General features: G+C 39.6%; 1 protein-coding gene across 6 annotated transcripts in view; it reads right to left on the reverse strand.

The window, feature by feature from the left end:
• Adgb (androglobin) overlaps positions 1 to 25,415 on the reverse strand; it is a 141,392-nt gene that overhangs the window by 46,904 nt on the left and 69,073 nt on the right. For all 6 annotated transcript variants that reach the window (XM_021175285.2, XM_021175286.2, XM_021175284.2 and 3 more), the window contains 9 exons: positions 25,031 to 25,133; positions 17,819 to 17,960; positions 16,158 to 16,272; positions 13,584 to 13,751; positions 12,416 to 12,551; positions 11,715 to 11,852; positions 8,859 to 8,952; positions 7,990 to 8,124; positions 7,260 to 7,413 (listed from right to left, as the gene is read on the reverse strand). In XM_021175285.2, the coding sequence (XP_021030944.1) occupies positions 7,260 to 7,413; positions 7,990 to 8,124; positions 8,859 to 8,952; positions 11,715 to 11,852; positions 12,416 to 12,551; positions 13,584 to 13,751; positions 16,158 to 16,272; positions 17,819 to 17,960; positions 25,031 to 25,133 (1,185 nt within the window). The remainder of the gene's footprint in view (positions 1 to 7,259; positions 7,414 to 7,989; positions 8,125 to 8,858; positions 8,953 to 11,714; positions 11,853 to 12,415; positions 12,552 to 13,583; positions 13,752 to 16,157; positions 16,273 to 17,818; positions 17,961 to 25,030; positions 25,134 to 25,415) is intronic.

The raw sequence follows: 25,415 nt of genomic DNA on the forward strand, positions 1-25,415 counted from the left end.
TTTTTTTTTTTTTTTTTTTGGTTATTGTTTTTGCTTTTGTTTGTTTGGTTGGGTTTTTTTGGTTGTTTTTGCTTTTTTTGTTTTTTGTTTGTTTGTTTGTTTTTGAGACAGGGTTTCTCTGTATAGCCCTGGCTGTCCTGGAACTCACTTTGTAGACCAGGCTGGCCTCTAACTCAGAAATCCGCCTGCCTCTGCCTCCTGAGTGCTGGGATTAAAGACCAAAGCATCCACGCATTGGTCTTCCTTCTTACTGAGCTTCATGTGGTCTGTGAATTGTATCCTGGTTGTTTGGAGCTTTTGGGCTAATATCCACTTGTCAGTGAGTAGATACCATGTGTGTTCTTTTGCAGTTGGGTTACCTCACTCAGGATGATATTTTCTAGTTCTATCCACTTGCCTAAGAAGTTCATGAATTTATCATTTTTAATAGCTGAGTAGTACTACATTGTGTAAATGTACCACAATTTCTGTATCCATTCCTCAATTGAAGGACATAAGTTAGACTCCAGAGAACCAAATAAACACTGGAGATAGAAACCCTAGGAAAGAAATCTGGAACCATAGATACGAGCATCAGCAACAGAATACAAGAGATGGAAGAGAGAATCTCAGGTGCAGAAGATTCCATAGAGAACATCGGCACAACAATCAAGGAAAATGTAAAATGCAAAAAGATCCTAACTCAAAACATCCAAGAAATACAGGACACAATGAGAAGACCAAAGCTACGGATAATAGGAGTGGATGAGAATGAAGATTTTCAACTCAAAGGACCAGCAAACATCTTCAACAAAATTATAGAAGAAAACTTCCCAAATCTAAAGAAAGAGATGCCCATGAACATACAAGAAGCCTACAGAACTCCAAATAGACTGGACCAGAAAAGAAATACCTCCCGACACATTATAATCAGAACAACAAATGATCTAAATAAAGATAGAATACTAAAAGCAGTAAGAGAAAAAGGCCAAGTAACATATAAAGGCAAGCCTATCAGAATTACACCAGATTTTTCACCAGAGACTATGAAAGACAGAAGATCCTGGACAGATGTTATAAAGACACTAAAAGAACACAAATTCCAGCCCAGGCTACTATACCCAGCCAAACTCTCAATTAACATAGATGGAGAAACCAAAGTATTCCACGACAAAACCAAATTCACACATTATCTCTCCACGAATCCAGCCCTTCAAAGGATAATAACAGAAAAAAAACAATACAAGGACAGGAACCACGCCCTAGAAACAACAAGAAGGTAATCCCTCAACAAACCTAAAAGAAGACAGCCACAAGAACAAAATGCCAACTTTAACAACAAAAATAACAGGAAACAACAATTACTTTTCCTTAATATCTCTTAATATCAATGGACTCAACTCCCCGATAAAAAGACATAGACTAACAAACTGGCTACACAAACAAGACCCAACATTTTGCTGCTTACAGGAAACTCATCTCAGAGAAAAGGATAGACACTACCTCAGAATGAAAGGATGGAAAACAATTTTCCAAGCAAATGGCATGAAGAAACAAGCTGGAGTAGCCATTCTAATATCTGATAAGATTGACTTCCAACCCAAAGTCATTAAAAAAGACAGGGAGGGACACTTCATACTCATCAAAGGTAAAATCCTCCAAGAGGAACTATCAATCCTGAATATCTATGCTCCAAATACAAAGGCAGCCACATTCATTAAAGAAACTTTAGTAAAGCTCAAAGCACACATTGCACCTCATACAATAATAGTGGGAGACTTCAACACACCACTTTCACCAATGGACAGATCATGGAAACAGAAACTAAACAGGGACACAGTGAAACTAACAGAAATTATGAATCAAATGGATCTGGCAGATATCTACAGAACATTCTATCCTAAAACAAAAGGATATACCTTCTTCTCAGCACCTCATGGTACCTTCTCCAAAATTGACCACATAATTGGTCACAAAACAGGCCTCAACAGATACAAAAATATTGAAATTGTCCCATGCATCCTATCAGATCACCATGGACTAAGGCTGATATTCAATAACAAAATAAATAATAGAAAGCCAACCTTCACGTGGAAACTGAACAACACTCTTCTCAATGATACCTTGGTCAAGGAAGGAATAAAGAAAGAAATTAAGGACTTTTTAGAGTTCAATGAAAATGAAGCCACAACATACCCAAACTTATGGGACGCAATGAAAGCATTTCTAAGAGGAAAACTCATAGCTCTGAGTGCCTCCAAAAGGAAACTAGAGAGAGCACACATTAGCAGCTTGACAACATACCTAAAAGCACTAGAACAAAAGGAAGCAAATTCACCCAAGAGGAGTAGACGGCAGGAAATAATCAAACTCAGGGGTGAAATCAACCAAGTGGAAACAAGAAAAACTATTCAAAGAATCAACCAATCAAGGAGCTGGTTCTTTGAGAAAATCAACAAGATAGATAAACCCTTAGCCAGACTCACTAGAGGGCACAGGGAAAGCATCCTAATTAACAAAATCAGAAATGAAAAAGGAGACATAACAACAGATCCTGAAGACATCCAAAACACCATCAGATCCTTCTACCAAAGGCTATACTCAACAAAACTGGAGAACCTGGATGAAATGGAGAAGTTCCTAGACAGATACCAGGTACCAAAGTTGAATCAAGATCAGGTTAATGATCTAAACAGCCCTATATCCCCCAAAGAAATAGAAGCAGTCATTAATAGTCTCCCAACTAAAAAAAGCCCAGGACCAGATGGGTTTAGTGCAGAGTTCTATCAGACCTTCAAAGAAGATCTAATCCCAGTTCTTCACAAACTATTCCACAAAATAGAAACAGAAGGTACTCTACCCAACTCATTCTATGAAGCCACAATGACTCTGATACCTAAACCAAAAAAAGACACAACAAAGATAGAAAACTTCAGACCAATATCCCTTATGAATATTGATGCAAAAATCCTCAATAAAGTTCTTGCTAACCGAATCCAAGAACACATCAAAACAATCATCCATCCTGACCAAGTAGGTTTCATCCCAGGGATGCAGGGATGGTTCAATATACGGAAATCCATCAACGTAATCCAGTATATAAACAAACTCAAAGACAAAAACCACATGGTCATCTCGTTAGATGCGGAAAAAGCATTTGACAAGATCCAACACCCATTCATGATAAAAGTCTTGGAAAGATCAGGAATTCAAGGCCCATACCTAAACATGATAAAAGCAATCTACAGCAAACCAGTAGCCAACATCAAAGTAAATGGTGAGAAGCTTGAAGCAATCCCTCTAAAATCAGGGACTAGACAAGGCTGTCCACTTTCTCCATACCTATTCAACATTGTACTTGAAGTCCTAGCCAGAGCAATTCGACAACAAAAGGAGATCAAAGGGATACAAATTGGAAAAGATGAAGTCAAAATATCACTTTTTGCAGATGATATGATAGTATATATAAGTGACCCTAAAAATTCCACCAGAGAACTCCTAAGCCTGATAAACAGCTTCGGTGAAGTAGCTGGATATAAAATTAACTCAAACAAATCAATGGCCTTTCTCTACACAAAGAATAAACAGGCTGAGAAAGAAATTAGGGAAACAACACCCTTCTCAATAGTCACAAATAATATAAAATATCTTGGCGTGACTCTAACTAAGGAAGTGAAAGATCTGTATAATAAAAACTTCAAGTCTCTGAAGAAAGAAATTCTAGAAGATCTCAGAAGATGGAAAGATCTCCCATGCTCATGGATTGGCAGGATCAACATTGTAAAAATGGCTATCTTGCCAAAAGCAATCTACAGATTCAATGCAATCCCCATCAAAATTCCAAATCAATTCTTCAACGAATTAGAAAGTGCAATCTGCAAATTCATCTGGAATAACAAAAAACCTAGGATAGCAAAAACTCTTCTCAAGGATAAAAGAACCTCTGGTGGAATCACCATGCCGGACCTAAAGCTCTACTACAGAGCAATTGTGATAAAAACTGCATGGTACTGGTATAGTGACAGACAAATAGACCAATGGAATAGAATTGAAGACCCAGAAATGAACCCATACACCTATGGTCACTTGATCTTCGACAAGGGAGCTAAAAACATCCAGTGGAAGAAAGACAGCATTTTCAACAAATGGTGCTGGCACAACTGGTTGTTAACATGTAGAAGAATGTGAATCGATCCATTCCTATCTCCTTGTACTAAGGTCAAGTCTAAGTGGATCAAGGAACTTCACATAAAACCAGAGACACTGAAACTTATAGAGGAGAAAGTGGGGAAAAGCCTTGAAGATATGGGCACAGGGGAAAAATTCCTGAATAGAACAGTAATGGCTTGTGCTGTAAGATCGAGAATTGACAAGTGGGACCTCATGAAACTACAAAGCTTCTGCAAGGCTAAAGACACCATCAATAAGACAAAAAAAACCACCAACAGATTGGGAAAGGATCTTCACCTATCCTAAATCAGATAAGGGACTAATATCCAATATATATAAAGAACTCAAGAAGGTGGACTCCAGAAAGTCAAATAACCCCATTAAAAAATGGGGCTCAGAACTGAACAAAGAATTCTCACCTGAGGAATACCGAATGGCAGAGAAACACCTGAAAAAATGTTCAACATCCTTAATCATCAGGGAAATGCAAATCAAAACAACCCTGAGATTCCACCTCACACCAGTCAGAATGGCTAAGATCAAAAATTCAGGTGACAGCAGATGCTGGCGAGGATGTGGAGAAAGAGGAACACTCCTCCATTGTTGGTGGGATTGCAAGCTTGTACAACCACTCTGGAAATCAGTCTGGCGGTTCCTCAGAAAATTGGACATAGTACTACCGGAGGATCCAGCAATACCTCTCCTGGGCATATATCCAGAAGATGTCCCAACCGGTAAAAAGGATCATGCTCCACTATGTTCATAGCAGCCCTATTTATAATAGCCAGAAGCTGGAAAGAACCCAGATGTCCCTCAACAGAGGAATGGATACAGAAATTATGGTACATTTACACAATGGAGTACTACTCAGCTATTAAAAAAATGAATTTATGAAATTCCTAGCCAAATGGATGGACCTGGAGGGCATCATCTTGAGTGAAGTAACACAATCACAAAAGAACTCACACAATATATATTCACTGATAAGTGGATATTAGCCCAAAACTTAGGATACCCAAGATATAAGATACAATTTGATAAACGCATGAAACTCAAGAAGAATGAAGACCAAAGTGTGGACACTGTGCACCTTCTTAGAATTGGGAACAAAACACCCAGGGAAGGAGTTACAGAGACAAAGTTCGTAGCTGTGATGAAAGGATGGACCATTTAGAGACTGCTGTATCCAGGGATCCGTCCCATAATCAGCTTCTAAACGCTGACACCATTGCATACACTAGCAAGATTTTGCTGAAAGGACCCAAATATAGCTGTCTCTTGTGAGACGATGCCGGGGCCTAGCAAACACAGGAGTGGATGTTCACAGTCAGCTATTGGATGTATCACAGGGCTCCCAATGGAGAAGCTAGAAAAAGTACCCAAGTAGCTAAAGGGATCTGCAACCCTATTGTTGGAACAACATGATGTACTAACCAGAACCCCGGAGCTCTTGTCTCTAGCTGCATATGTATCGAAAGATGGCCTAGTCGGCCATCAATGGAAAGAGAGGCCCATTGGACTTGCAAACTTTATATGCCCCAATATAGGGGAATGCCAGGGCCAAAAGAATGGGAATGGGTGGGTAGGGAAGTGGGGGGCGCTATGGGGGACTTTTGGGATAGCATTGGAAATGTAATTGAGGAAAATATGTAATAAAAATATTAAAAATCAAAAAAAAATAAAAAAAATAAAAATTAGGGTACAGAGCTAAAGACAGAATTTTCAACTGAGGAATATCAAATGGCTGAGAAGCACCTGAAGAAATGTTCAACATCCTTAGTCATCAGTAAATGCAAATCAAAACAACCCTGAGATTTTACCTCACACCAGTCAGAATGGCTAAAATCAAAAACTCAGGTGACAGCAGATGCTGGTGTGATTGCAAGCTGGCTCAACCACTCTGGAAATCAGTCTGGCGGTTCCTCAGAAAATTGGACGTAGTAGTACCTGAGGATCCAGCTATACCATTCCTGGGCATATACCCAGAAGATGCTCCAACTCGTAATAAGGACACATGCTCCACTATGTTCATAGCAGCCTTACTTATAATAGCCAGGAGCTGAAAAGAACCCAGATGTCCTTCAGCAGAGGAATGGATACCATATATCATTAATATCAGCACTCAAGAGGCCAAGGCAGGTATATCTCTGTGAACGTGAGTCCAACCTGATCTACATGGTGACTCCCAACACAGCCTAACAGCCTATGTGCTAAAACAAATAAACAAATAAATACCACACACACACACACACACAAGCACAAAAAAAAAAACAAAACAAAGAAAAAGCATTATTTTCCTTATTTACAAAAGTGTTTCCTCAAATCTCTAAAATGGTTCAAAGCAGCTATTGAGTTTCTTAGTGAATTACTACATTTTATATCTATTCTTCATCCTTATGAAGCCAGTATTCATTAGCCATTCATTAGAAAGGTATGTCTAATTTTCATAAAATAGTGCATGAGATGAAAGGCTGAAATGAACCTCAAAACAAACAAAAAGCAAGCAAGCAAATGAACAAAAAAAAAAAAATCATCCAGAGAAAACAGGAACAATTTCAAAATAATAGAGTTAGAGAAAGGAAACTAGGAACAAAAACAGATCTCTTGGCTTCCAGCCTATATCCACTAAGTTTGTCATGATTCCCGAATGTGGAATGTGATTAAAAACATGAAAGAATTAAAATAAGGCGAGAGACAACATCTGGTGGAAGGCCAGGATCTCTCAGCCATTCAGCAGGTAGCCCACATTGCTTCTTGGCCTGAGGAAGTCATGCTACCTTGGAAGACTATAGGTAGGGGCTCTGTGTGTGCTATGGGTCCCCTGAAATTCTGAAGAGAACATGGCTCCCTGTGAGATAGAGACACCCCTTTGACTTGTTTCAGTATGGGACCAAAAGAACCCCTGGGATCCACTTGTGTCTTCAGAACTCATGTGGCTTTGGTTTCGAGCCTGGTCACGTGCACTGTGTGTTTTCTGAAATGGAAATGTGCTACCAGGTTGCTCTCTCCCATTGTCCAGGGCTGGAGCTGGGAACCCTTCCTCCTAGCAGGGGCTGCCAAGCTTGCTGTTGGATGCTGTTTTATCACCCGGGGCTACATTTGTCACCTACCTTGTTCTTGGTGTAAAGGTGAGGCACCACTTTCTGGAACACCTTTGGCACCTGCTCCAATGTGTCATTGTTAATGACATGCAACATACAGATCGGGAGCGTAGTGTACACTTTCGGAAGTATGATCATATCTTGAGGAACCAAAAATATTTCTCTGTAATTACAAACACACAAGCCTTTCTTAATGGTGATTTTCAAAGCATGATATAGAATTTAATCCCCAAAAATCTTTGCAAAAACTTCAAGTTGCAAGTAACTAAAAGCCTTACACATCTTTTCCATTCCAAGTTACTATTACTGTGTCATTTTCTTGTACAAATGCAAATTCCCTTAAGAATTCCCATTTTATGTCACTTGTAACTTGTACTGATTATGCTATTGCTTGGATAAATGTTATCTATCTGAACTGACAACAGACTGATTTATTGAAAAATCTATAAAGTGTTTACACATTTCATGATGTAAGGAATATTGATACAAATTCTCTGACATCATATCATGTACATATACATACATATACATACACATACATACACACACACACACATATATACATATATATATATATATATATATATATATATATATATATGGAAAACTTTTATGTATGAAAAAGTTTTAAGCAAATATGAGAGAGTCTAGAGGCTGATATTTTTACTGCTAACCATATTTTTACTCTTGAAAGTACAGATCTGAACACTCTGCCGAGACACCATCATTCACCACTTGCCTGAATACTATAAACCAAGAATTTGGTGGCTGGTCTGCATAGTTCACAGTGTGGTCAGCAAAGGCCAACTTGGTTTCTTCATCTTGATAGCATGGGTAGGATTCCATAGACTTACACTTGCTTTTAAACATTAGTCTAGGAATGTAAAAAATAACTTGAGTATAAAAGACAAAGCACTTTTAAAATAAACTCCATTTACCGAAGAGACCTATCTCCTGAAAGAGCCTGCCAAAGTTTGCCAAGTTAAGGTCAAAGAGGCACAGTGGGATTCATAGCATCTGCTGTCAATGGGGGAGAAGTACACTACAGCTCTGGTGTGAATGGTATCTTTCAAAGGCACATAACTGAAGGAGAATATATTCCTAAGCAAGAGAGTAATTCATGCTCATAGAGGGAAATGAAGCTTGATGTTTAAGCATAAAGCAAGGCAAAACAATTGTAAGCCTGTTTGGGGCCATTGAAGGATCCTGATAGAAGAGATTAGAAGGAAGCTTGTAAAGTTAATATGAGCAATGGGTTTGGAAACTTTAGATATGAAAACCCAAGGACACAAACAAGAGTATAATAATAGAATTTTTCATGTTCTGTGTTTTCTGGCTCATGCAAATGACTAAACAAATCATGAGACCAGCCTGGCTCCATGCAGGGAACCTGGTGACTTCTGTGTTATCTGTATTCCACAACAGGGAGGATTCTTCCCTTTCTGACTGAATCTAGATCTAGCCTCACAAGCAGCAGGAATCCTGCATCTTTTTCAGGCGATCTCAGGAGCTACCTGGGATAGAGGGCATTATAGCCACACAGGACCATTCTTTCCTGGAGATGTAGAAGTATTCTTTAGCGTCAAGAGATCTAGTGGTATTCTTTACCTTAAGAGAGACAATGCATATTGCTCCAAATTCATCTCCAATACTGCCCAAATTTTCTGAAGTGTATCTGCAACGATGACATTTTCCTTTGTTTCTAAGCAAAAACAACAGTAGCAATAATGGTAGTGGTATTAATAACAGTATTAGCAATAACAATATTAGAACTGTACGATATCTGCACAATGATCTTGTACAACTTTCATTTTGTAGGTCCTTGTGCTCACAGATAAGTGCTAGGAAAATCAGGAATGTTAGATACACAGGGGACTCTCATCAAAGAAAGAGATATATAACCTGTTCTCCAGCCAGAAGGATGTGAATGGATATGGTTAACAGTCAAGCAACTTTGGTGCTATCTGTATGGCTGGGCCACATCAGCTCCTTCAGATCCTATCATGAGCTTGGTTATCTTAAGCCTGTCTTTCAAGTTAATCTATCACAACAGATCTTTATGGAAAATATTACTTTACTTTGCAAGAGTTTTGATGTAGTTGCACAGCCAGGATTGAGTTAATTATCACCAGAAAATTGCGCTGTGCTTAAACATGACTAAAATAAACTCAGTAGGGTCAGACTCTTGAAGTTTGAACCAACGCAGGCTACTGAGTTGTGTTGAACAGGGCTTCTTGCCTCTCATGGATTAATACTCCACTGGCTGTGGAGTTGGCAAAGACCCCCACAATCCCCAAGTAAGAAGGTTCTAGGCTCCAAATTGTGAGAGTGTGTTTAAAGCATAGAGCTATCAATGTCTAGATGAGAGCACTGCTCATGGTATTCTGTTTTCTTTCATCCCCCCTCAGTCTAAAAATATAGGTCTTTTTTTTTTAATGTTAAATGATTCCTGAAACAGTTTGCATAAAAAGATCTTCTGTAATACCAAAAGTTCCAGTGGAAAACCTTTGCTCACAAAAAGCAACTACCTAATAATTCTAAAGAATAATACCTGTATAGATGGCATGAACTTCCGGCTACACTGCCCACAAATGCTTTCCAGTAGATGGACAAAGTAACTAGCAGGGGAAATGCTGACCTGTGTAAGCATTTCCAAGGCAACAGGACAGAAAAGGGCACTCTCTCTCTCTCTCTTTTTTTAAGTTCTGCCTGAGTTTTCTCATTGTTTGATGAGGATCTGAAATGGGAACCTTAGCGTTTGCTTATCTACCTTGTGCCTGATAGCATGGAGCAGTTTCACCTGCTTGGCCAGCCAGCTTCTCTGACTGAAACCATCGTGAGCGAGTCATCCCTGAGATTCAGTCAATAAAGACGAGCTGAGTGAAAGAACTACATTATGAAATGGCTTGCATTTTCTTTTCAGTTTCCAGAATGGGGAAGGAGGATCATAATAGGAATATAATAGTTACTACTTACAGAAAGAACCACAAATATTTTACCATATGATACGTTTGAGAAATGCATTTGTTTTCTAATGCAGAAAAATATGAAAATCAAGTAATTATAATTTACTTCTATCTCTAGCTTGCTCTTTTCTTTCCCCTCTTCTCCCCTCTCCTTCCCTCCCTTCCTCTCCATTCCCTTCACTTCCCCTATGTTGTCTTCCCTTCCCTTTCTTTTCCTTTCCTTCCCTTCTCTTCCTCTTATCTTCTCTTCCCTTTCTTCTTTCCTTTCATCTTGCCTCCCTCCCTTATTTCTTAATATGATAGCCCAGGTCAGCCTCCAGTTAGCACTAGCAATCCTTTGCCCTCAGCTTTCTTGCTGCTGGAACTACACTACACAACACCATTCCTTCACTAGCAATGTTTTTATCATAAATTCTTTATTGTGTATTCTAAAAACCTTTAGGCATCTAGACTTTTTGCTCCTTAGACAAACATTTCAATGCTATTACTAAATGTTTTCCATAGAGATATTTTTATAACAAAGTATTTAGTCAAACTAAAATACTCTATTAAAGTAAATTTTTCCTCTCAATAGATCAATGGATATTACATGACGGAAGTGACTAAATATACTTTTGAGTTTTAATTTGATAAAGAAGGCATTACTCCTCACAAATTTATTTGATATACCTGAAAACATTTCATGTCACAAATGTTAGAGCATATTTAAACACATTCTTGCCCCTAACTTAACATCAGCCTCATCATGCACAGAAGTACTGGCATCCTTCATTCCTGCAACATCCAGCTACTCCTGTGAAATTCAATCTAGAAATATACAAGCATCTCCTACCTAGCTGAAGGTGATTGACACTTCAAACTTCTGCTAACAAACTGGAGATGACTAAAGATAACTCATGACAGGTTCAGAAAATTAAGCCAATCATTTTCTCAGTGACTCATGGAGTATATATCCTTTTCCAGTATGTAGTGTGAGATATCAGTGCATGGGTGCATCTGTGTGGGATGGACATGCATCTGAGCACATACATGTAGTAGCCAGAAGTTGATATCAGGTGTCTTTCTCTGTTGCTCTCTAATTACTTACCAAGGTAGAGTCTACTGCAGAATGTGGCACCAGGACGTGGCTCATCTGGTTAGACAGAGATCCCCACTCTCCCCCCAAGTGCTGGGGGTCTTTGGTTACCACACCTGAATGCCTTTTCTGTAGCATCTATGAACTCCAGTCCTCCTGCTTGTGTACCAAGAACTCTTTCTACCTCATTGTCCCAGTCCTGACATTCGCCATTTCAGTAAATATTCATTGTCTGTGTGTGTGACATCTCTAACACTGATGAATTCTGAGAATGAGAAAATGAACTCTAACCAGCTCCTTGCCTCGGGGGATTTCAGTACTTAGTAGGTATAATTATTGAACTGTTCTGTGGAGGAGGGGGGCTCTAAAATACCACTCATTCCTATACACCTTGGGTCTATTTCAAGTTTCTTAAAACCATACCTGGCTTTCTAGCTTTCATGAGCAGTCTGACATAGCACCCTTTCCACATGGATTGAATTTTCACCGCAGCAGCTATTTCCTCGGAAGTATACTCCTTCTCATTTACTGGCATAGAATATTTAAGGTCGACCCATTCCGCTGACAAGAGAAAGACAAACACTGGATTGGGATCTGTACTGACTTCCTTCCCCCCAAAACTTCATGCCTGCAGCTATGAAAGCCTTCAGACATATAAAATTCCAGAAAGGTGGACTGAACATCCTGTTTCACAATGCCCACTGAGCTTAGGTAAAGGTCTGGAGAAGGAAGCTGCAACATTTCAATGACCTGCCTTGGATTTCCATCAGAAAGGGGACAGAGGCATCCCTCAGAACTGAAAGGAAACAAAATAATGAGAAACAATATGGTAAGAGGAAAGAAGGAACTGGGGCATCTCCTCAAGGGTCCTCAATTCAAGTCAGGCAGGTCAATGACAAATACAGAGACATTCTGGGTCCCCAGGAAGTACGTGTGACAGGGGTTATGATGCTTCCTCAGCAGACCATAGCAGACCATGGCAGACCATGGCAGTCTGGAGCATCCTAGAGAAAACTAGAACTTCACAGTTCTTAGACAGAGCTGCTGTCTCTGCTACCCAACAGCTGAGCACAGCCATTTTAAATTATCACTTCCGTGCACGGATACTTAAAATGAATCAGCACCTAAAGAAACATCCTCTGAGAAAGAATCCAATAAGTCCGTGTCAAAAACCATAGCCCGAAATGCAAACTTGAAGTTTGAAGGAGGCTTGGCTACTTGAGACTTTTTCATTAAACGCCACAATGATATATGGAAAACCTGGAAAAGATAAAAATATTCTCTCTCTCTCTCTCTCTCTCTCTCTCTCTCTCTCTCTCTCTCTCTCACACACACACACACACACTCATACACACACACGTATAATTAACAATAGTGGACAATGTAGGTTGAACTATACATAACAAATGGAGCTAGTTCTTCTTTACTAGAGTATATCTGTAAAATTTATATGACAAGGTGGACATTTGTCATTGCCAATTCAGCTGATTGTCTGGGATGTATATTGAATTCTTCCTTGATGTTCATACAACAACAAAATGATTTCTTTCTCCTGCTTGGCAAGGTGCTCTTCCAGGTTGACCATAGTTGTAGTTTATAAAGACTTTGCCAACAACAGCCAACATCAGCTCACATGTAAGTAATGATAAAAAATATATTTTTAATGCGAAGGAAATTTCCTTGTGCTTGTATTAAGCATGATGCATACTATTAACTTACACAAAATTGCAGCTTAACTGAAAGCCCTGTGCTTTTCATTCTGGCTATGAAATTCCTCCCTCAAACGGCATGTGAAAAGATAAGAGGCATTTTTTTGTTGTCACAACTGGATGTTATCAACATATACAGTGGCGACAAGTGATCTGTGCCACATCCCACAGGGCACAAGACAGTCCCATAACAAACATAATTTAGTCTGAATAGTACCCCTCAGTTTCCTTCCTCAAGAGATAACCAAGAATATCCCGACTTTCTTCCTGCAGGGTATCTAGGAATCCAGAAAGCTACTCAGCCTTAGCAGAAGCTAGTGTTATATGAGGGAGGCTCTTGAGGGCAACTTGGACTATTGAAAAAAAATCCACTGCCTGATGATGAATTTCCTTTATGGAAACATCATTCCCACTTTAGCAAAAACCTCTGGGTGAGTGAGGCTCAGTAGCCCCCAGAAACCACTATCATATTCTTTTCCTCTAGATTCCTCTCTGCAAACCACTTCCCCAGACTCAGCATTTGGACTAAAACTTTCAGATGGGTGGTTTCCTGCTGTCAGCATCATAACCAGAAATTGCTTACCCGGAAGTGTTGAGCAGTGAGTTCTTTGTTGTTGAGGGGTATAGGGTAGTGAGCTGCTTGCAGATCCCTCAGAGCTGCAGGCAATTTACCTTTGTCTTTGAAATTAGCAATCACGTTGCCAATAGCTTTCATAATTATTATAGACTGTTCTGTAAATCGGTAGCTCTCCTGTGAAGAAAGAGCATGCGTGTAGCAGTCACACTCCTGTTTATTAAAGGGCAACTAAGTTTGCAAATGTTCAACCTCTGGGGAAGAATATCCTCTGCTTTGTGATTGATTTAAGGTTATTTTATTTGTATAGAATAGAGTGAACTGAGGCTTTTTCTTTGATTCGATGGTCTAGAAGACAAGAAACAAAGGCTGGAAGTCCTCCGAAAGTGGCAATGGAAATGGAACTCTAGCCTTATAATGGAGTGGGGAAAACTTTGTGGTATTAATGTCCACAGTTAGGTCTAAAGGATGTCTAGGAGTTAGGTTGACAGAGACTGGGATTTTGAGGACTAAAGGCTAGAGATTTCAGAGAGAGTTTTGCAATATAATATAAAGCTTGGGCTGGTGCCTCCATCCAGCTATCTGAGAAACAATAGGCGCTCCAAGTTGACAAGACATTCCAAGAATCAACCAGTCCGAGATGTCCGAAGACTACCCTGGTTGGTGTATATTGGGTAGTGCTTGAGTTGCCTGGAGCAGCACATTTCTACTTAGAGAAAGTTGGAGGAAAACTGACTGAACCATCTTTACTGTTTCTCTAGGGGGTGTCATAGTCATTGTTCTAGAGGACTGAGAGTAGGCCCAGCAAATGTGCCTGGGAAACACAGATGCCTGCTGGGTGAGAAACTGTTGATAAAAAAGGTGCATTATCATGTTCATGCTTGATCTACAGGATCACACCAAGCATTGGCACTGAGGAAGGTCTTGACACAGTGGTGGGCTACTTAAAGTAAGCCTCTACCCAGAGAAATTATCGGGCTTTGTAGAAGATCTGGCAATGACCAGTAATGACACTGGGGAGTTAGGGTCTCTCAGCTCATGGCCAAGGGTATGCCTTTTGCACTTCCATTAGAATAAAAGCATAATAGAGATTAATCTTGAGTCCAATAACCCTTATAACATAGGAACATTATGCCATCAGAGAAATAAGAAATCTCCCAACAAAATAATCATTAGGAGTTAATTCCCCTGCAAGCTGGATAATGCATGGCACCCAAGTATTTTTTTGTTTGTTTGTTTGCTTTTTGTTTTTTTTTGTTTTGTTTTGTTTTGTTTTGTTTTGTTTTGTTTGAGACAGGGTTTCTGTGTGTAGCCCTGGCTGTCCTGGAACTCACTTTGTAGACCAGGCTGGCCTCGGACTCAGAAATCCGCCTGCCTCTGCCTCCTGAGTGCTGGGATCAAAGGCATGCACCACCACGCCTGGCCCAAGTATTGTTTTAAAGAAGAATTTGAAATAAGCAGGCTAAAGCATAGCATGGCAGTACATGCTTGTAAGCCCAGATACTCTTGAAGCTGATCCAAGAGGACCATGAGGTCTAGGTTAGCCTGGGACCCATCATGAGCTCCTCTCTCCACAAAACCAAAGTAACAAAGCAAACAAACAGACAAGCATTCCAGAATAGTCAAGGAAACAAAGAACATCTGAGGAGATCAACTTGTGGTTGTTCCCTTAGTGCCTACTGAGCAGAATAAAAATCTTGTGGAGAAGAGACAGTACAACCAACAGAAGGAAGCCCAGAGAAAACCTGTAGAACCCTGTCTGGACAGGCTAGGAGAGATGAGTCAGACATGGCTAGGCCATCAGAACATAGTGGAAAGACCCAGGCTTCAACCCTCTTTTTGCTGCAAGGTTTTCTGGCTGCCTTTGAGAATCCTTTGGTTGCACCATCTGGAGGTTTCAGCTAGTTTTCCTGGGTTTTCTGTTTGTTTATTATGGAGTATTTAGTAAGTCATTAGAGATGAGAAAGTACTATGTGTCAGACAGCAGAACATAGAAAATTCTTATCTCCCCTGGACACACAGGTACATGGAGGACATTTTAAACAAAGGGAGGGTTTTAGAGTTACTGCGCCCAATTTCTCTCAGAGCAGAGAAAGGACAAGAAGAAAGAGGAAAGGAGAAAAATTGCCAGATGTTTCTAGTGGAACTCTCTGACTCCTCCTCATCCCAGAGACACACATTCTAAATTCCTCAGAGTAAGGAAAGGATGGACAGGAAGGAGCAATCAAATTTTGAGTGACATCCAAAGGACTTTCCTGGTGCTTCTTCTCTCTCAAGGACCACTGCATCTACCTGAGGAGATTTGGATAAACATCGAAGATCAACAGAGGAGAGGTATGTACAGTTGTCAGGGATGAATTAATAGTGTTTCTCAGAGATCACATTTCACCATTTATAAGAGGATATACAAATAGTTTAATAGGGAGGGGGTCGGCTAAATGAATAGATAGATAGATAGATAGATAGATAGATAGATAGATAGATAGATAGATAGATAGATAGATATAGATAGGTAGATAGATAGATAATATAATTGAGTTAAAACCTTGAAAACAGAGGTGGCAGGTTTGCTAAGATATTTACCGGCTCAAAGTTGGGCAGTACAATATCTTCATCCCCAATGACAAATGTTGTCATGCTGCAGACATGTACGGCATGGCCCACAGGGGAATACGCATTGAAGAGCAGCATATGCCTCCTAGAGAGAATGGAAACCATGTGATGATCATGCTGCCTCTGTTAAACGCATTTCACCTCTGCTAGTTGCTTGATCAGAGTTTGGAAGTTAGAAGTTAGTGAAGAGTTGCTTTGTTTTGGTATCCTTTTTAAGACAGAAGAGATAACTACCTAGATTTGCACTCTAGGATAATCAAAAAAGCCTGTGTTTTACTAATTGTAGAAGACAGAAACAATTAGACAAAATGACAGACTTTCACAAACTGAAGGTATCTCCCATACATCCTGTGCTGCTAACAAGGACTCTAGATTTTTTTTTCTTGTTGTGTACAGGGCTTTGTAGAATCACAAACACATCTTATTTCACATATGTAAATTCTTTCCCTCCATCCAGTATGACTGAAAACAGAGATAACCACTTTCCTCCCTTCCAGTCCTTTAGAGGATGCTCAAGACACATGATGGCTCAGGGCCTTTGTGGAAAGATGCAACTCCAGGACCATCCCCTTTTAATCCCTTGTACTTCATGTATAAACTGTAAGATCAGTGGTTCTCAACCTGTGGGTCGTGAACCCTTTTGGGTCAACCAACCTTTTTTTACAGGGGTCACGTAGTAGACATCCTGCATATCAGATATTTACATTACTATTCTTAACAGTAGCAAAATTATAGTTATGAAGTAGAAACACAAATATTTTATGGTTGAGAAGTCACCACAATATAAGGAACTATAGTAAAGGTTCACAGTGTTCGCCACTGAATTAACGTTAGGAAGGCTGAGACCCACTGACTTAACATTAGGAAGGCTGAGACCCACTGAATTAGAGAATTAATTTGGTTTCTGGAGAATCTCTCCATACAAAGACTAGAGTTAGAAATTTGATTTTCTTTTTTAGATTTTATTTTATTTTTTAGACATTCTGGATGCATAGCACACATTGCTTTAGCATTTTGTTTTGTTGCTTAGGATCTGCTTTCTGCACAGTCTATAACTTTTTACTGATGGCATATAATTAAAAAGATTGATCTCAGGATAAAATTCCAGTAAAATATTTTCCATTTGAAGTATGAAATTTTATATGCTAAAAATCAATACAATGCTTTCATGGTTTGTAATTTCTTTCAAACAGAAAGTGTGATGTGTTTGCTGAGTTTTATTATAATTAAAAATAACATCCAACAACTATATACCACAGGTGGAATTCTAGGTTGGTCGGAAGAAATGCTATTTTATAATCTAAATGGAATCCAAATTTAAGCAGAATCATGTAGAATTCTTGTTAAAAAATAGTAAGATTTATGAGAATACTAGAGAAATTATTGACAGATTCATTTTAGAAAATTCTGGGTTAAGCCATGTTCTTTACATATACAGTCCCTGGATGCGCAACAAAGATCCTTCCAAAGGCCCTGAGAATATCACTTATTGAAAGGATTATCTCTCTTTCTCTCAAGAATCCCGATGATAGACAGGTACCTTGTTGAATCTCACTCCAGGAAACAATGAGGTAGACTCCCCATTGTCTACCTAAAAGCCTCAAACATGGAAACATGATGTCAGACCATACCCGGCAGGCAGGCGCACCATGCTGGCCTTCGTTGCATAGGTGTGAATCCTCAGAACAACACTAAGAGGCTTCAGGGATTTCCAGGTGATGGCTTCAGCTGTCAGGAGTCCAGGCTCTACCTGAGGGCTATCTTTTGTTAAGGCTTTGGGAGAAGGAGAGATGTGTTGAGATATGATCATGGAAGAATAACTGGCCTCCACTTGCATTGCTTTCTGTCCAGTAATACCATATGTAATCATGAAGGTGAATCAGGTACTGAAGATAGTCTAAAAGCATTGCTGAAATGCCAGAAGCTGCGTATGTAAGTTTGGGAAATGGCGCCTACCTGGCTCTGCCTTCCTGTTTAGTTTGCCCTTCATACTCATCTCCTCAGGCAGAAAAATTAGGATGAGAAAGTTGGGGAAAGCAGAACATGCAGGGATACTTCATCGTAGTCTGCCACTATGTTTGGTTTTTTTAATCATCTCTATGTACATGATTAGAATATCTTCCAGGAGTCAATTTTAATGGGGACAATTGTGCAATATCCAGGATAGTAAGAGATTTCTGAGAAAGTGTTTAAGAAAAGATAGAATACTAAAAGCAGTAAGAAAAAAAGGCCAAGTAACATATAAAGGCAAGCCTATCAGAATTACACCAGATTTTTCACCAGAGACTATGAAAGCCAGAAGATCCTGGACGGATGTTATACAGACACTAAAAGAACACAAATTCCAGCCCAGGCTACTATACCCAGCCAAACTCTCAATTAACATAGATGGAGAAACCAAAGTATTCCACGACAAAACCAAATTCACACATTATCTCTCCACGAATCCAGCCCTTCAAAGGATAATAACATAAAAAAACCAGTACAAGGACAGGAACCACGCCCTAGAAACAACAAGAAGGTAATCCCTCAACAAACCTAAAAGAAGACAGCCACAAGAACAGAATGCCAACTTTAACAACAAAAATAACAGGAAACAACAATTACTTTTCCTTAATATCTCTTAATATCAATGGACTCAACTCCCCGATAAAAAGACATAGACTAACAAACTGGCTACACAAACAAGACCCAACATTTTGCTGCTTACAGGAAACTCATCTCAGAGAAAAAGATAGACACTACTTCAGAATGAAAGGCTGGAAAACAATTTTCCAAGCAAATGGTATGAAGAAACAAGCTGGAGTAGCCATTCTAATATCTGATAAGATTGACTTCCAACCCAAAGTTATTAAAAAAGACAGGGAGGGACACTTCATACTCATCAAAGGTAAAATCCTCCAAGAGGAACTATCAATCCTGAATATCTATGCTCCAAATACAAAGGCAGCTACATTCATTAAAGAAACTTTAGTAAATCTCAAAGCACACATTGCACCTCATACAATAATAGTGGGAGACTTCAACACACCACTTTCACCAATGGACAGATCATGGAAACAGAAACTAAACAGGGACACAGAGAAACTAAGAGAAATTATGAATCAAATGGATCTGGCAGATATCTACAGAACATTCTATCCTAAAACAAAAGGATATACCTTCTTCTCAGCACCTCATGGTACCTTCTCCAAAATTGACCACATAATTGGTCACAAAACAGGCCTCAACAGATACAAAAATATTGAAATTGTCCCATGCATCCTATCAGATCACCATGGACTAAGGCTGATCTTCAATAACAAAATAAATAATAGAAAGCCAACCTTCACGTGGAAACTGAACAACACTCTTCTCAATGATACCTTGGTCAAGGAAGGAATAAAGAAAGAAATTAAGGACTTTTTAGAGTTCAATGAAAATGAAGCCACAACATACCCAAACTTATGGGATGCAATGAAAGCATTTCTAAGAGGAAAACTCATAGCTCTGAGTGCCTCCAAAAGGAAACTAGAGAGAGCACACATTAGCAGCTTGACAACATACCTAAAAGCACTAGAACAAAAGGAAGCAAATTCACCCAAGAGGAGTAGACGGCAGGAAATAATCAAACTCAGGGGCGAAATCAACCAAGTGGAAACAAGAAGAACTATTCAAAGAATCAACCAATCAAGGAGCTGGTTCTTTGAGAAAATCAACAAGATAGATAAACCCTTAGCCAGACTCACTAGAGGGCACAGGAAAGCATCCTAATTAACAAAATCAGAAATGAAAAAGGAGACATAACAACAGATCCTGAAAACATCCAAAACACCATCAGATCCTTCTACCAAAGGCTATACTCAACAAAACTGGAGAACCTGGATGAAATGGAGAAGTTCCTAGACAGATACCATGTACCAAAGTTGAATCAAGATCAGGTTAATGATCTAAACAGCCCTATATCCCCCAAAGAAATAGAAGCAGTCATTAATAGTCTCCCAACTAAAAAAAGCCCAGGACCAGATGGGTTTAGTGCAGAGTTCTATCAGACCTTCAAAGAAGATCTAATCCCAGTTCTTCACAAACTATTCCACAAAATAGAAACAGAAGGTACTTTACCCAACTCATTCTATGAAGCCACAATTACTCTGATACCTAAACCACAAAAAGACCCAACAAAGATAGAAAACTTCAGACCAATATCCCTTATGAATATTGATGCAAAAATCCTCAATAAAGTTCTTGCTAACCGAATCCAAGAACACATCAAAACAATCATCCATCCTGACCAAGTAGGTTTTATTCCAGGGATGCAGGGATGGTTCAATATACGGAAATCCATCAACGTAATCCAGTATATAAACAAACTCAAAGACAAAAACCACATGGTCATCTCGTTAGATGCGGAAAAAGCATTTGACAAGATCCAACACCCATTCATGATAAAAATCTTGGAAAGATCAGGAATTCAAGGCCCATACCTAAACATGATAAAAGCAATCTACAGCAAACCAGTAGCCAACATCAAAGTAAATGGTGAGAAGCTTGAAGCAATCCCTCTAAAATCAGGGACTAGACAAGGCTGTCCACTTTCTCCATACTTATTCAACATTGTATTTGAAGTCCTAGCCAGAGCAATTCGACAACAAAAGGAGATCAAAGGGATACAAATTGGAAAAGATGAAGTCAAAATATCACTTTTTGCAGATGATATGATAGTATATATAAGTGACCCTAAAAATTCCACCAGAGAACTCCTAAGCCTGATAAACAGCTTCGGTGAAGTAGCTGGATATAAAATTAACTCAAACAAATCAATGGCCTTTCTCTACACAAAGAATAAACAGGCTGAGAAAGAAATTAGGGAAACAACACCCTTCTCAATAGTCACAAATAATATAAAATATCTTGGCGTGACTCTAACTAAGGAAGTGAAAGATCTGTATAATAAAAACTTCAAGTCTCTGAAGAAAGAAATTATAGAAGATCTCAGAAGATGGAAAGATCTCCCATGCTCATGGATTGGCATGATCAACATTGTAAAAATGGCTATCTTGCCAAAAGCAATCTACAGATTCAATGCAATCCCCATCAAAATTCCAACTCAATTCTTCAACGAATTAGAAAGTACAATCTGCAAATTCATCTGGAATAACAAAAAACCTAGGATAGCAAAAACTCTTCTCAAGGATAAAAGAACCTCTGGTGGAATCACCATGCCTGACCTAAAGCTCTACTACAGAGCAATTGTGATAAAAACTGCATGGTACTGGTATAGTGACAGACAAATAGACCAATGGAATAGAATTGAAGACCCAGAAATGAACCCACACACCTATGGTCACTTGATCTTCGACAAGGGAGCTAAAAACATCCAGTGGAAGAAAGACAGCATTTTCAACAAATGGTGCTGGCACAACTGGTTGTTAACATGGAGAAGAATGCGAATCGATCCATTCCTATCTCCTTGTACTAAGGTCAAGTCTAAGTGGATCAAGGAACTACACATAAAACCAGAGACACTGAAACTTATAGAGGAGAAAGTGGGGAAAAGCCTTGAAGATATGGGCACAGGGGAAAAATTCTTGAATAGAACAGCAATGGCTTGTGCTGTAAGATCGAGAATTGACAAGTGGGACCTCATGAAACTGCAAAGCTTCTGCAAGGCAAAAGACACCATCAATAAGACAAAAAAACCACCAACAGATTGGGAAAGGATCTTTACCTATCCTAAATCAGATAGGGGACTAATATCCAATATATATAAGGAACTCAAGAAGGTGGACTCCAGAAAGTCAAATAACCCCATTAAAAAATGGGGCTCAGAACTGAACAAAGAATTCTCACCTGAAGAATACCAAATGGCAGAGAAGCACCTGAAAAAATGTTCAACATCCTTAATCATCAGGGAAATGCAAATCAAAACAACCCTGAGATTCCACCTCACACCAGTCAGAATGGCTAAGATCAAAAATTCAGGTGACAGCAGATGCTGGCGAGGATGTGGAGAAAGAGGAACACTCCTCCATTGTTGGTGGGATTGCAAGCTTGTACAACCACTCTGGAAATCAGTTTGGCGGTTCCTCAGAAAATTGGACATAGTACTACCGGAGGATCCAGCAATACCTCTCCTGGGCATATATCCAGAAGATGTCCCAACCGGTAAAAAGGACACATGCTCCACTATGTTCATAGCAGCCCTATTTATAATAGCCAGAAGCTGGAAAGAACCCAGATGTCCCTCAACAGAGGAATGGATACAGAAATTATGGTACATTTACACAATGGAGTACTACTCAGCTATTAAAATGAATGAATTTATGAAATTCCTAGCCAAATGGATGGACCTGGAGGGCATCATCTTGAGTGAAGTAACACAATCACAAAAGAACTCACACAATATGTATTCACTGATAAGTGGATATTAGCCCAAAACTTAGGATACCCAAGATATGAGATACAATTTGCTAAACGCATGAAACTCAAGAAGAATGAAGACCAAAGTGTGGACACTGTGCCCCTTCTTAGAATTGGGAACAAAACACCCAGGGAAGGAGTTACAGAGACAAAGTTCGTAGCTGTGATGAAAGGATGGACCATTTAGAGATTGCCGTATCCAGGGATCCATCCCATAAGCAGCTTCTAAATGCTGACACCATTGCACACACTAGCAAGATTTTGCTGAAAGGACCCAAATATAGCTGTCTCTTGTGAGACGATGCCGGGGCCTAGCAAACACAGGAGTGGATGTTCACAGTCAGCTATTGGATATATCACAGGGCTCCCAATGGAGAAGCTAGAGAAAGTACCCAAGGAGCTAAAGGGATCTGCAACCCTATTGTTGGAACAACATGATGTACTAACCAGAACCCTGGAGCTCTTGTCTCTAGCTGCATATGTATCGAAAGATGGTCTAGTCGGCCATCAATGGAAAGAGAGGCCCACTGGACTTGCAAACTTTATATGCCCCAATATAGGGGAATGCCAGGGCCAAAAGAATGGGAATGGGTGGGTAGGGAAGTGGGGGGCGCTATGGGGGACTTTTGGGATAACATTGGAAATGTAATTGAGGAAAATATGTAATAAAAATATTAAAAATTAAAAAAAAAGAAAAAAGAAAATCAAAATATTCCTTTAAATATGTAAGTGTTTGTCTTTCAAATTCAGTCTTTGAATTTATATAGAAGTTGAAAGGAAAAAAATTATTTTTAAAGTCAAGTAAGTGTTTCTTTAAATGTGCATCAATAATTGCTTCTCATCAATGACTGACTGAGAACAAAATGCATTGTGCCTTTCTTGTAGAACATTCTCGGGCTAAAGATACAAGGCCAAAGCATCCTCATGCCTGGAGAACTTCAATGTTTTAAAACATGAGAACTTCAGAGCTGTAAGCCAAGTCAATGTATTAAACTGAGATCACTAAATTTTAGAAAGTTTATTAAGTGATTACTTGGCGCCTACCATGAAACATTCACTATCCAACACAATTGGAACCCACACCAAAGCATAAAAGACCTGACCATTAATACTGTCACCATTCACAATTCTGGAGTACTTGTGACATGTTTATTGAACAACTATAATGTGACATGGTTAACCTGAGTTAAAAACATGCTTTAACAAAATAGGCCAAAGGGTCACAGAGGGATCTTATATACATATAAGATGGTCTTGCACAAGTCAGGGAAGTCCAACTAGTAAGTAAGAGGTAGGGTAGGTTAGAGCCTCCTAGAGTTTGTGTGGGTAAATAAGGCTACAACTTCTCACTAAATCCAGCAGCATAGCTTTCAATGGAAATGAATGCCAATAAGAGAAGAGACTGGAAGAAAGGAGACTTCAAGTTTTAAACTAGTCACTTATGAGAGAGAGGGGATGAAGGAGAACACTAGAGAATGCCTGCAGAGGAGGGGCTTGCTGACATCAGTGCTCTAAGTGCTGACTGGGCTGGCCAGGAGGGATTTCCCTTTTCCCAGGCATATCCAGATATTCTTTGCATCCAAAGATTAGGCAGAGTTTAGCTAAGCACTCGTATGCATATCAGGGAAAGGAAGGAAAGAGAAAACAAAAAGTCTCTTTTAGTTCAGAGTCTAGAAATCTGTTTTTTTTTTTTTCACATTAAACTTGTTTTAATGGTCTCAAAATTCTGTGACAGATTTTTGGTCAAGTTGTTTCCATTAAAAAGTACTGATTTTGAAAACTAATAACTTAAAACTGCCACACAAGAGTCTAGAAATCCAAGGAAACTTCACTAGATTCCATGTTAGCACTCTTTCGATCTGTATAACACAGCAATGGGAGCTAGCGGTGCGCACCAGGGCCAAGAATATGTAGAGGCTCCACAAGTAACAACCTGCTCTCAGTAAGTCAGATTCTGTCTGAGACCAGCATTAACCCAATCCATGTGCAGCACTTCCAAGGACTTAGATGTTTCCCACAAAGCTCTACCACATAAAGATCTCACAGCAACATCACCAACACTGGGGGATAAGCCTCCGGCATACAACCATGGAGAAAATGGCACCACAAGTCACAGAGGAACTTAAAAGGAGTGAAAGGAAAGGATTACCTCGGATCATCGTCCAATCAAGTACCAAAGAACATGAGGATGATGACCAGTAGAAATGAAAAGAAAGGCAAGACTAAATGTGCCAATGATGTGAGTGAAAGAATGTGACCAAGAGAGAATTAGGGGGCACAGTTAGCACTGTCCCCAGTGTGGGAGAAACAAGAGCAAGAGAGGCAGTGGCAGGGCAGTCCTGTATACTGTTTCGTCACCTATATCCTGAATGTTATCATTATATGTTCCTAATCCCACCTGTGCTCTGGACATCCAGTTGATCCCACTCTCAGAACCCTCTTACCTCCAGATTCCCCCCAGCGCACCAAAGCGGAAAAGCAAACCAGTAGTTCTATAGGCTTCAGGCTGTCCACAAATAGATAGTAAGGCACACGCTCTTCCACAAACTGCAAGAAATCAGAGCAGGTGTCAAGCTTAGCAGTTCATTCATCCTGTCAGTCACAGGGTAGTTCACAGGCTTCTCCATAAACAAAGATAGGACAGTGGCAAATTCCAGAACTAAAGCCATGAGAAAGTGAGCAGGCTGAGGCTAGAGAGACAGATCCAGACAGGTGAGGAGACCCAGACTGGGCATAAGGGCATAGTCAGATGGCAGCAAAAAGAAATGCCTATTAGGGATGCATTTAGGCATTTTATAGTGTGGTATATGGTAAAAACAGTCAAACAAA

This window comes from Mus caroli, unplaced genomic scaffold, assembly GCF_978045245.1.
Source record: "Mus caroli unplaced genomic scaffold, Mus_caroli_1 scaffold_9, whole genome shotgun sequence".
Taxonomy (NCBI): Eukaryota; Metazoa; Chordata; class Mammalia; order Rodentia; family Muridae; genus Mus; species Mus caroli.